This window comes from Sturnira hondurensis, unplaced genomic scaffold, assembly GCF_014824575.4.
Source record: "Sturnira hondurensis isolate 20B ecotype Veracruz unplaced genomic scaffold, ASM1482457v3 Scaffold0008992, whole genome shotgun sequence".
NCBI lineage: Eukaryota > Metazoa > Chordata > Mammalia > Chiroptera > Phyllostomidae > Sturnira > Sturnira hondurensis.
In genome coordinates, this window is record NW_028081623.1 from 4,210,605 (window position 1) to 4,224,808 (window position 14,204).

Consider the following 14,204-nt stretch of genomic DNA (forward strand, 5'->3'; position numbering starts at 1 on the left):
TAGATACAACCAACATAAACAAAAGTTCCTGGGATCCTTCATAATTTTTAAAAATGGAGAGAAGTTCTCAGATGAAAACAATTAACAAGCACAAGTCTACAGAATTTTTTATGATATTGATTTATGATTTTATGCTATTGACTTATGATTCACTTCTCAAAATATGGGAATTTTCCTTCCTTCTGAAAAAACCAGAGCCTGTGCCTTTGAAATTTTTTAACTTTCACCTGTGTTACCACCTAGGCCTGAGGCTTTTGGAGAAATAGTGGTGGGGGGTGGGGCGGTAGTGGAGAAGGTTGGATAGAGAGCAGGATTTTTCTCATTCTGATTATGAGTGTCTTCTATTAAGGCTCTTTTACCGGCTGCCGTAAATCTTAGAGTTAAAAAGCGCTGACTCATGTGAGAAGTTTTTCCCTCATTCCTTCCATTTTGTCCTCATTTTTGCTTTTCATTCTCTTTTGCCATCACTTTTTAAGTCATGCTCTACTATCACAAAAGCGTTTGTAATCTACATAAGTCATGTTACTTGACTACTGTAGTAGTATAAAGCTCTTTAAGACAGATTCTGATTAGTATTCCATTGTTGATCACTTCACACATATTTTTTGCAATACAAATTCTAGACCTCATCATTCCTGAGGCTTTCTTTTAGATGGCAGTAATATCACAGCATTACTGCAAATAAGATGAGGGAGAGAAGTATGTATTGGGAAACTTACATTTACTTCTTCAACAGTAAGCATATTATTAGGCCTGTTTCACTTGTGAAGAAACAAACTTAGAACATTACAGAACTTACCGTAAGTCATAAGAGCAGGAAGTAGCTGAGAGGTCATTAGAACTGAGGTCCGTAAGATTCCAAAGCCCACCCCTTTCAATATACTCTGCTGCCTCTTTCAAATCAGGGAGACTAGTTTCTTTGATCAGAAACTTCCATTTTCTCTTCATGTTTTAAAAATAATGCTATAGAATCAAAGTTGTATCATTGCTTTCTGTTTTAATAAATGTTTGATATCTTACCAACAAAACAAAAATATTCTGAAACATATAAACTAGAAAGTAAAACAGGTCCACATGGAGATAAACAATTCCAGATTCTTGATGTATTTTTTTACCTAAATGGGATCAAATCAAATATAGTCTCCTAGAAAACTGCTCTTTTCATGCAATTATGTTGCTTTTCCAGGACAATATTTCCAGATCTACCATTTCCTTTTTATTGGGTTGGCCAAAACAGTTTGTTTAGTTTTCTTCCGTAGGATGGCTCTAGTAGTGCTTAGTTGTCTTTAACTTCATTCAAAACAATTTTGTTAGATTGTATTATTGGCAGCTGTCATATCAGCATTCATTACAAAAAACTTACACAACTGGTCAATTTTGTGCAGCCATTTTAATAATGAAGAGGGAAGAAGATACACCACGTTTTTGGCACATTATGCTTTATTATTTCAAGAAAGATAAAAATGCAACTGAAATATGAAAGATTTGTGCAATGAACGGAGAAGGAGCTGTGACTGATCAAATGTGCCAAAAGTGGTTTCTGAAGTTTCTTGGTACTACTGACATTTTGGCCAAGTAATTCTTTGCTATGGGGTTGGAAAATGTTAGCAGCACTACTGGCTGTGACCCACTAGAAGCCAATAGTGGGAGATGGCTCAAAATATTCAAATCAATAAAGTTATTGTTGAAAATGAAAAGTATGTCTTGTATTTTACAGAAAAAAACTAAATGGACTTTTTGGCCAACTCAGTAAGTGGATGGACAGAGTTCTTTCTTTCTCTATATGATTCAGAGTTAACATGCTCATAAAATAACTTAAGTACACTCTATTAGGATTTTTTTTACTTTGCTATTCGCTCATTTCTTTCAGATTTCTGCTCAAATGACACCTTATGGGAGACATTCCCTTACTATCTACAACACTACATCCCATCATTTTTTTATCCTCTTATGCTTATAACCACCTGAAATTTTACTGTTTGTTTTATGTCTCCAACTAGAAAGCATAAAAAGTTGTGTGCCAATTACTAGGCACTGAGGGTACAACTGGCACACAACCAGCAACCAATAAATACTGTTCAATTAATCCCCCTGACTTGAAATGTCTTCGTCTTATAATCTAAGGTCCATAAAAGCTTGCTTTATTTCTGAACTTCCCCCAAAGTTCCAATGATTTATGTATTTTGTGTGAGTACACAATAGCTTTATTAGTTACTATAATTTTGTTTTAACACAATATGCCAAATTTTCCTTCTTTTTAAGAATTTTCTTGGTTATTTTCATATTTATCTCTCCAGGATGAACATTAAAATCAACCATTATTTCAAAAAATGTCTTCTAAAATTCTCATCAGAATTATGATATAGGATGAATTATCATCTTTAAGAACAGTTAAGGCTTCCTAACCAAAGACAAGATAGGCCTCCCCAATAGTTATCCAAATCTTCTTAGCGATTTTAAGTGGGACACTATAGTTTTCAATATTCCTGGAGTATATACGGTGGTGGTTAAAAAGCATCTTTTCTATCATGTTTCTGACTATTACTGTTTCATATTTTGTACAGCTATTGTTTTTAGTATGTATTAGTATATACTATATAGTAGTTCATTTTTGTATATACACACACAGAGACATTTTCTTAACACTTTCACGTTACCCAACTTTCTATTTAAGGTATTTCAGGTGATTTTGTTGTATGCATGCATGCATACACACAATGTTATCATATACAAACATGACAATACTGCCCTCATCTTTCCATTAACTGTATCTCTTATTGGATCCCTTTTCTAATCCTATTAGGTAATTGGTTAGTACTTCTAAAATAGTCTTAAATAACAATACTAGAAGAAAACTTTTCTCATTCTTGTCTTTACTTCTAGCATTTCACCACTAAATATTATTCAGGATTCTATTTTCTGATACATATTTTTATCATGTTATAGAACTATCTCTCTACAATTCCTTAGTTAGCAGTTTAAATTTCTACAAACCCCTATTCAACACCTATCAAGATAGGCATTTTACTTCTATTAAAATGAAGTTATAAAACCAGAATTCCTAAAACTGAAATATCCTTGTATTCTTGAGATTAACTTTACTCGACTTTCTGCAAGTTAATTTTCTAATGAAAAGCTGGACACAATTGGCTAATTTCTCCTTTAGAATTTTGGACTGATATTCCGTAGAAACTTTATCAACTGGGTGATTGTGTCATATGGACTTTTTAAAAAGTTGCAGAAAGGTTTATTTCCTATGTAGTACTGAAAACTGGTTAAAAGTTTAGATACTAAGGTAAAACTCTATATATTTCCATCTCAATTTTGTCACCACACTAATTGACCCTGGACAAATTCTTTACTTCTATAAGGTCCCATTTTCTTAACTTTAAAAAGAAGACATAGGGTTGTTATAGAGATTAAATAAGGCCAATTCAGGTAAAATTCTTACAACAGTGCTTGCATTGTATAGAAGTAAATAAATGGGAACTTATTTTTAATATATGTCCTAGTATCCAATACTATTAGGAGAAGCAATAGACAAACTTAAAAAATGGTTAGAGGGAGTCACTTAAAAAAAAAGATACACAGATATATAATTTAAACATTTTATTTTAACTGAAAATTTATAAATAGACATTTATTCTCCAATCTCCTGACATAGAGCAAAGATCTTCTCTTGAACAGACAATTCACTAAATGAAATTCTGCATTAGCTTTCTTGTACAAACCACACCCATAACATATCATCAAGGATTTAAAATAATCTGAGTGTCTTCTAAATTTTTATGACTTTTCTTTGTAACTTACAATTATTAGAGTTACTAGAGAGTGGTAGCCTACTAGCTAGAACAATTCAGGTTACCATGTTACCTAAGTTAGTATTATTTACAAAAGGAATGGAAAACATCTATTAATACAGTAAGTCTGTTGAAGGGAAAATTCATAGTATATTGGTACCTGTGTCTCCTACCAATATCTTTTCAAAAAGTCTTCATCCATATTTTCAAACATTCATGGAAATCTTACAAGCTGTAAGTTAACATTATTATATTCATATATGAAAATAGCTCTTCTAAAAAATTAACTTATTTTAAAAAATTAGATGAAGGAAAAGGTGGCTAATGTATAATAATTCCTTATAATCTAAATTATAATCTAAATATAATTATAACCTAAATATAAATCTAAATCTATAATCTAAAAGGCTCCAAATAATGAAGACCTATGCTAGTGGATAGATGTACATATTTAGCTGTGTGTACATACATATATAGATATACATAAACATGTATGCACAGATGTATATAAAATAGAATATTTCTTTACAATATTCCCAAACATTAATTCTTCCATCCTGTCATACGTAAAAAAAATTACCATTCATTTTCTCCATATAATAAGATCTTTTCTCAGTCTCATCTTTTTGAACTAAAGCCCTTTGACTTAATCACAAAAGACTTAAGGACTTTAAGATCCTTAATTTTACAAGTGTCTGCATTCTAATGTTTCCTCTCCATCCTGCAATCAGTAGACCCTTGAAGAGAACCATGCTATTCTCTTCCTGAAAACAGTCTGAAAGATTTTAAATTTCCTATAGAGTACAACCACCCCCACCCGGCAAATATGACAACCTTGAACGTACCTTATTAATTCTAGTTGTGCAAGTTCCTGATTTGCTTGAAATATAGGTTTTTTAGTGAAGAGTTCACCAAGGATACATCTAGTGAAAAAAATAAAATAAAATAAAATCATGACCAAATTAATGATGATTTTACTTCACTAAGAAAAATTTCAAATAAATTAAACTAATCAGTAAGCCTATCTTACCCACAGCTCCATACATCAATAGCTGGTGTATATCGTTCTTCTCCCAGTAGCAGTTCAGGTGGACGATACCACAAAGTGATGACCTTGTTAGTATATGGCCGACTTTAAAAAAAAAGAAACCAACTTTTTAGAGTTAGTATCTGGTTGAATAAGAGATATTCTCTTAGAAAATATTATTATGGATGATCAAAGTACCCCCCAAATCCTGACTAGAACTATTTTCACATGCCTACTAAATTCAGACATGCCATAACATCTAACACATGATCATAAAATACATCTGAGAGCAACGTGATTAACTGAAAAATTCCCTTAATGTATAAAAATAAAAAGTAGTTGGCTTTTTACTATAATTTGGTCAAATATCTATCAATTCAACTGTTCAATAATGCTTTTCCTTTCCACAATAACTTTGAGATTAATAAAGTTAATAAACATAAGAGATTAAGTGATTTAAAGGAAGTTGATTTTGACCCAATCTGGCAAATTACTAATATGCAGTAAAGACACAGTTCAGATTGGAACCACCTTATCAAAGTTCTCAACTGGGCATATCTTTGGCAGTCTTCCATTGATTTCAATCTACTTTAGTATGTGAATAGAAAGCATAGAAATGTAGATTGTAGTATTTGAGGTCTATGTTGCAAAGAACCACATTGTACAAATTCTCTGGCAAAATGTTTTCAATCCTCGGAAAATGACCATGTTCCACTGATTTACACAAATGAGAGTCTTAAGAAGTTAGAGGTAGTTCTTCTTCCACTGATAGTGTTTAGGATATATACTTCAGGGCAATCACTTTGGCCTTAGATCAATTCTAAAACTCTCTTTCTGGATATCCTCCAAATAGCAAGGACATCAAAGCCACATCATAGGAAATTCCCCAGTAGGCTCTATTCCACTTGAGGGAGAGGCTTAGATCTGGACCAGTTTTGGGAATAAGGAAAAGGAGTTTATAATTTATAAGGCAATTCCCTCTTGCCAACTGTAGATCTGAAGTTCCAGATAGCATAGGGCCTCACCAGCCTGTCTACTCTGCCCCCACCCAGCCAAATTTCTCCAAATAATTTGAACACTGTACTATAGGCCATCAATCACAGCATTCCCACATACAGAACTACAGTAACAGTGTGTCAAAGCCAGGAAAAAAGTAAGTGTCCTTGGTATAAACTGTGAAAATAAGCATAGTATAAGATGCATATTTTCAAAAACAAATTAGGATTAGATTTTTCTAACGTTATTCAAGTCCTTTTCTTAGTGGCTTTTGTTTGTTTACCAGCATCACTCATCTCCATATAATAAGATCTTTTAAACTATAGCTACTCTAATTAAGCTGGACTTGATCTTTCTTTAAAAATACGTTCACCCCTTTGTGCCTAATTCCCTTTAACTCTGAAATCTCTTCCCTATTTTGCTCATTTAAATCCTACAACTCTTTTAACAACCATCTCCATAAAGTCTAATCTCTATTTAAATTATATTTATTTTCACATCTTTAAATTTCCATCATACTAACCATAGTATTAAACACTGTACTTTGTATTCTCCACCTTCCCCAAAAGTCAAAAAACCCCAGAGACCATTCTTTATTGTGAAACCCCCACAAAAAGCCTAGAACAATGCTGGGCATTGGGCAGACACATTAATGTATATAAGGCCCTACAACTGTAGGTGACATACATGAATTAGCTAGCTGGGTAAAAGAATAAAGTCTGTGAAAATCATGATGACTAGTTTTCTAAAACTCAAGTGTCCATAAGTATGTGGAGCCCATGATCTTGTTACTCAAGTGCAACCAGATATCTACAGTCTCAAGAAAATATTTAAATTAATATAAATCTATCTGTAAAAAGTTAACTTAAAAATCTTTTTATGTTTAAAAAATGCTTATCAATTTTTTAAGAAGCATGTTGAACTCTGTGGGGAAATTACACAAATTAAGGTTACTAAATTCTACTGAAAAAGGAATATTTAAATAAGATTATTACTTTATATTACATATATATATATATGAGAGTATCAAGTTCTAGGCAACATTTAGAACACATACTTTGAGTAAGCTTTTTGAACTAGTTTGTAATAAACTTTTAAAAGTTAACATTAACAGATAATAATAAAAATGATTATTTTATTAAAATCAAGAAGAAGCTTTTGATGGGGTATTCCAAAATTTTAAAAAATAGGTGCCATATCTCATGTTCTACCTTTTTGTTTAATGCGATAGAAGCAAACACTGAAAAAGTGCCCTGGCCAGTGTGGCTCAGTAGGCTGAAGCATTGTCCCGTAAAACCATAAAGTCGAGGTTTGATCCCCAGTCAGGGCACATATGGGAGGCAACCAATGTTTCCCTCAGAAATCAGGTAAGGATAAAAGAAACAACACATAATCAAGAAAGTGTGCAGATAAAAAGGTCTTTAATCATAAAAGTAAATTCCAAGGTAGGTGGAGGTAAAATAAAGCCAACTGAATCACCCAGTTAATAATTATTTGTAGCCTTGAGTGGTGTGGCTCAGTGGGTTTGGTGTGGAAATCCAAGGGTACTCGAATGATTCCAGTCAGGGCACGCATGTGGGTTGTGGGCCAGGTCCCCAGTTGAGGGCGTGTGAGAGGCAACCAAGTGATGCGTCTCTTGCATATCAACATTTTCCTACCTTTCTTTCTCCCTCATCCTTTCTCTCTCTCTAAGAATAAATAAGTAAATAAAATCTTTAAAGAAAATTCATAGTATCATCAAGAAAATATTCCATGTTAGGATTAGGATGCTATGTTTACAAACATATGGACACAAAGTAAAAGGTACTGAAACTATGTTTTGAACTGAGGACACTTAAATCCCAGAAAACTACTCTACTATTATACTATGAAAATATATCACTTAAAATCTGACAAATAAATGAAAATCTAGAATCTCTCAAAAATGAACATTTCAAACTTGGTCTATTAGGTTGACTACCCACTGTCAACATTCTAAAGATGGTCCTGTTTACATCACAAAAAGAAAACACAAACTGATGTGACATCACATATACAATGCTTTCCTTTTTTCTCACGGATTTTTTAAAAAAAATTACATTCTTGAGAGATGTCTACTCAATCTCTACACACACACACACACACACACACACACACACACAGGTTTCATTCATATTGAAAAAAGAGACAGGCATGAAAAATATATGATCATGTTCCTAGGTGTTACAGAGCAAATTAATACACTTTAAAAAGGGAAACCTAAAAATAGAAAATGAACCAACAAAATTTATTCTCATAACTGAAGTTAAATTACAAGCAATAAATTTCATCACCTAGCAAAACCAACACACACACACACAAATCCCTTTTCCATTAAATTAGGAAAAAAACCCAGGAATACCAATAAGCTGTTACTCTTGGGTGGCTAAAAACTAATCTCTGTAAAGATCAAGAAACAATGGCCTCAACATTATATACTGTGAATTTCAATTTCTACTAAATATCTTCATCTGTAAACCTCATTAACAGTTTTTCATTTTTTTTTAAGAAAGCAGAAACTATTTCTTGGGAATAGTTTGGGAACTAACACCTAAAAGTAGAAACAGTTCCTTTCCATTTTAAACCATCTACACTTTAATGTGACTAACAAAATATTAAAACGTAACATCATTAGACTTTTACTTATACAACTTTCATATGAAATCTCAGGTAATTTTAAATACTTGGTGTTATCAAACTATTTCTCAGTTATAAAACTTATCAGAAACCTTGAGGGAGATTTAAAAATGGAAATATCACACATCATTTGACAAAAATAAAATATCATATGTGAAAGGCAAGAGACCAGAGAGTAAAGTTCAGTAGACTATTTGCTACAAAAGAACTCTTAACAAAACTGCCATGTATCTCCAAAGCAGACTTTAGAGGCCCCTGGAGCTCTCTACCTGTTGAGACACTTTTTAGGTAATTAAGGTTAGATCCAGAGTCTAACAAGGGAAGCACTCTGGTATAATGAAAATAAACAGCCTTTCTGCCAAAAGATTCAAGTTTAATTTTTATTTAGCTCTGCCACTTGCAGTATGATCCTGGAAATACACTTAAGTTTGCTAAACCTTAATTTCATTGTCTATAAAATGTGCATAAGAATAATGATATCTACACCACCCATCTCACAGGATGCTTTCCCTTAAAATACTTCTCGTGATAGGAAACTATATGTGATAGAGCACCATGCACAAATGCTAGTTAAGTTTGTTCCTTTCTTTATAAATAACAAATATTTACTATAATTCTAAGCTAGACAATGCACTAAAACTAAGCACTAACAGATGGCTGGATCAAACAGCCAACCAATCATGGTTGTAGCTGTTTAGAGACTTAAAGTCTGGTGACAATATACTAGATATAAATTTTAATAATAAACTCTAAGTATGACAAAATAATGAATAATGTACTCTGGACATGTAAAGAAAGGAAGATATGCCACTGTCATCTGCGGGATTCATGGAAGTTTTCAAAGGAGGTAATGCAAAAACTGCACACTGGAGAGAAAAAACAAAAAATCTGTCAGATTGAGGTAATGGGAAGTATAATTCTATATAAAAGAAAACAACTTACATAGAGTAACAAAGCTAGTCAAGAGCTCAGCTTGTTTAGAGAAGTGCAAATAGTTCAACAATGCTATTATCTGGGGGCAGGGGATGGTAGTTGGTAAGACTGGCAGAGGAAATGAATATTACAAAAAAGACCAGAGGCAGGAAAACCAATTAAATTTCCTTTGCAATGGTCTATATGCAACATATCTACATGTGCGAATGATTGAATACCTTTAACTAAAGCGGGAAATAAAGGAAAAAAAACAGGTTTTTCAAGGGGATGTGAAGATAGGTCTTGTAGCAATATGTTTAAAACACTTAAATCATCTAAGAGGAGATATATGTCCAGTAAACATACAAGTACACAGATATCAGAAAAAGGATCAAGGATTAAAATTCAGATATGTAAGTCTTCAGCATGAAGGTAACTGATGAGACTTCTCTGACATGAGTGGTAACATTGTACCCTAAAAAAGTAAGTTACCTTTCCCATTCTGTATGATCAAAATGTTACCTACTTTTTCAGGGCCAAAGAAGTACAATTTAATCTTGTTAAATTACAGTTACATCACTGAACTAAATGGGATTTCAATTTCTGAAGCTTGTTTAGTCACATTATTTGTTGTTATTCAGATTATGAGTGATGTTTTATATTATCATGGCGCCAATATTTTTGAGGGTCTCCCAGAAGATCCTTTGTATTACCCTAGAATCCCAAAGCTCCCTGAACTAATCTATACCAGGAGGGTCCTCCAGACTAGGATATCCCTTTGCCAGATAAAAATTAATAAAACAGTTACTATGACTGTATTTTAAATTTTAGGACATATAAAATACAAAAGTTTAAAATACAGTCCCAATTCTAGTTTGAGTGAAAAGACAAGAACACGAGTAATAGGACTACATTAAGGAGGCAAATTTATCATGAATATAAACTCACCTAGACCTCGGACAAGTAACAAAGAGGCAACACTTCTCTCCTGGCATTTACACCTATATATAGAGCTTTGGGGTAATTCAGTTTTTCTTTTAATGGCAATTTTATGAAAAAGCACTAGGTGGCGATGTTGTATTCTAAAATGTTTTGATCACAGTTAATTTTTAGAACCATGAAAGATGTTTTTCAATACCTTATAAACAATGATTTTAGTAACTTTAAATCCTTCATCTTAAAGCTGGAAATAATGAGGCATGGAAAGATTAAGTGACCTGCCCAATTCTTTACAAATAATTTGTGAAGAATTAAACAGTACTGCCAGGACTAAAGCCAAAGATTCCCCATTTAGACCTAAGAGTTTTATATCCCTTTCATTAAAAAAAGTAAATGTGCTAAGTTATCTCTAGAAAATAAAATTAATTTTAACTTACAGTGAAAGCACATACTTTTTTTATATGGAATAGTCACATATAGAGAAAAAGATACTCCATCATTTGGAAAACCACTGAAGCGACCTGGTAAAATAAAAACTCCAAAGAGGGCATATTATTGTGTCTAAAGTCACAGGAAAGGTTAGACTTAAAATAGTTACTGAAAAATGAACCAGTTTAAGAAATGTGACAAAAAACCCTCCTCTGTCCCAGAGATCTATATTTCCCAATACCAAGTGAGACAAAGTATGAATACAGATGTTCAAAATGAGAAAATGACTTTTGAAAGGCTAAATGAATCATTTTCCTCCTAATTCGAACCCAATAGTTGTCATACTTTATGTTGTAGTACACATGACAGAGGAGGTCCATATAGGTCACATACCCTCAATGTTCAACTCCTCCATACCAGCTGTAACTCCATCTAGTTTTTCTCAAATTAATAAAAGATATTCACACACAAATGAATAAGAGATGTGGTTGATACTTTTAGAGTGGTAAGATGAAATCTGCTCTATTTTAAAACAAATATACCCTGTGATAATTTCTTAAACACTTTAGATATTCCGTCTGTAGCTAATTGCTTAGAAATACTTCAGTGATGTAACATTGGAGGAGTATGTATTATGGCAAAGCCCTACATTTCTGCTTGTAATAACAAAAAATATGAATCAAAAATCATTTACTATATCTTTATTTCAAGAAATAGCTAAAAAAACTTGGGATAACAGTAAAATCTGTTAAAGGCAGGTTTCAGTATGTTAGAAATAAGTTATATCATAAATTTCACTCAATCAATATATGTATTTTAAAGTCATTCTATTAAAATAAGCCTAGTTCTCTAACAAATTTTAAAGAAACTGAAATTATTCAAATATGAAAAAGAAAACCTTTAGAAGACCATATAAACCCCTGCAGGATAGAATGTTTACTTATAAAACAAAATGATACAACAGATTTTGCTCTTACAAATTTTATTAAGCAGAAAATTTCAGTATATATTATATAAAAACACACAGTTATGAGATTTTTAAGTTCTTACTTCTCTGAGCTCAAAATTCCCATATCAGTTCAGCAAGGCAATGAGGACCATGGCTCAATGAAATACCACTCATTGTACACCCAACATCCCATTTTAAAAGGTTTGAAAGATAAAATTCGGCTCTTCAGTTGGTTCTTCTGGAATATATCTATTTCAATGTGAAAAAATGTATGCATGAAAAGAATCTGAGATAACTGTGGCCTGTACGGCTCAGCTGGTTGGAGCATTGTCCCACAACTGAATGGTTATGGGTTAGATCCCTGGTCTGGGTGCCTTTGAACCCTGATCCAGGAGCAATTAATAGATGCTTTCTCTCTTGAATTGATGTTTCTCTCTCTCTCTCTCATTTCCTCTTTCCCTTCCTCTCTCTCTGAAAACAATGAAAAAATGATCTCAAGGAAGGAAGAAAGGAAGGAGGGAGGAAGGGAGGGAGGAAACTGAGATGAAAAATGGTATTTAGCTGTTCTCCATCTACTAAAAGTTAACATAAAAACAAAAAAAGTGGATTTATATTCAAGTTTGCCAGACACATACTGCATGATGAAAGGACAATGTAATTACAGTGAAATCTCAATTAACCAGCTGAAGAGATAGAATCCTTAAATAAAATTTCCCCCTTAAGAACAGACACTGAAATTTAGTCACTCAAGAAGATATATTTCAGGTGGAATGTTGGATTAAGTACACACCTAGAACAATTCATTTTTTTCCCCTTTCTACCAGGAGGCACTATTAGATATTATAGGAAGAATAAGAGACTGGGAGTTAAAAATCTTGACTCTACCAATAAATATTTTTTGATATTTAAAGTCACTCAATCCTGTCTGGATCTCAGTTTTCTCAAGTGCAAAATGAGGGTTAAAACTTTTAAGCTCTAGAACAATTTTAAACTTAAAAACCAAAAACAGGGACTTCTGCCACAACTGAGGCGTAGGTGGAAACACTGTGCCTTCTCCCAAAACCAAGTTTAAAGACAACAAAGTTTTAGTAAACAAAAACGAAGCCAAAACACAGAAAATTTAACTATATGGAAGTCCGACAACAATGAACCATTCAACCGGACCGATGAACCAGCAGGGGAGCCAGCAGTAAGACAGACCGTGCAGCAGAGGGGACCACCATTGCTCCTCTTTGACCCCGCCCTGACATGCAGCATCACAACCCAGAGACTGAGTTGCCCCACCCTGGTGAACACCTAGGGCTCCACTCCTTATATGTAACAGGTGCCAATGGACCAAAATATGGCTCAAGAAGAACTCAAAGCCCCAGAGCCTATAATTCTAAGTGACCAAGAAATAGCCAACCTTTCAGATGCACAGTTCAAAACACTGGTGATCAGGATGCTCACAGAACTGGTCGATTTTAGTCACAAATTAGAGGAACAAATGAAGGCTAAACTAAGTGAAATGAAGGGAAATGCATAGGAAACCAATAGTGATGGAAAGGAAACTGGATCTCAAATCAATGGAGTGGACCAGAAGGAAGATAAAAATGACCAAACAGAAAAGAATGAAGAAACAAGAATTCAAAAAAAATGAGGAGAGGCTTAGGAACCTCCAGGACATCTTTAAATGTTCCAACATCTGAATTATAGGGGTACCAGAAGGGGAAAAGGAACAACCACGAGTGGAAAACTTATTTGAACAAATAATAAAGGAGACCTTCCTCAGTCTGGCAAATGAAATAGACTTCCAGGAAGTCCAGGAAGCTCAGAGAGTCCCATAGAAGTTGCACCCAAGAAGGAACACACCAAGGCACATCATAATTACCTTAGCCAAGATTAAAATGAAGGAGAGAATCCTAGAAGCAGCAAGAGATAAGGGGACAGTCACCTACAAGGGAGTTCTCATCAGACTGTCAGCTGATTTCTCAAAAGAGACCTCACAAGCAAGAAGGGGCTGGAAAGAAGTATTCCAAGTCATGAAATCTAAAGACCTACATCCAGACTGCTCTATCCAGCAAAGCTTTCATTTAGAATGGAAGGGCAGGTAAAGTGCTTCTCAGGTAAGACCAAATTCAAGGAGTTCATCACCACCAATCCCTTATTATATGAAACGCTAAAGGGACTTATCTAAGAAAAAGAAGATGAAAAATATGAACAGTGAAAGGACAGCAAACTCAGTTATTAACAACCACACCTAAAACAAAAGCAAACTAAGCGGACAGCTAGATCAGGAGTGGAACCATAGAAATGAAGAACACATGGAGGGTTAGCAACAGGGGAGTGGGAGGAGGAGAGGGGGGAGAAGGTACAGAAAATAAGTAGCATAGACGGTAGGTAGAAAATAGACGGGGGAGGGCAAGAATAGTAGGGGAAATGCAGAATCTAAAGAACTTGAGACACGTGGACATAAACTAAAGTGGGGGGAATGGTGGGGGAGGGAGTGTGCAGGGTG

The 14,204-nt window shown here is 33.8% G+C and overlaps 1 protein-coding gene across 2 annotated transcripts in view; it reads right to left on the reverse strand.

Moving 5' to 3' along the window:
• CDK13 (cyclin dependent kinase 13) overlaps positions 1 to 14,204 on the reverse strand; it is a 138,836-nt gene that overhangs the window by 24,529 nt on the left and 100,103 nt on the right. For both annotated transcript variants that reach the window (XM_037056525.1, XM_037056526.1), the window contains exons 8-9: positions 4,831 to 4,932; positions 4,646 to 4,723 (exon numbers count right to left, since the gene is read on the reverse strand). In XM_037056525.1, the coding sequence (XP_036912420.1) occupies positions 4,646 to 4,723; positions 4,831 to 4,932 (180 nt within the window). The remainder of the gene's footprint in view (positions 1 to 4,645; positions 4,724 to 4,830; positions 4,933 to 14,204) is intronic.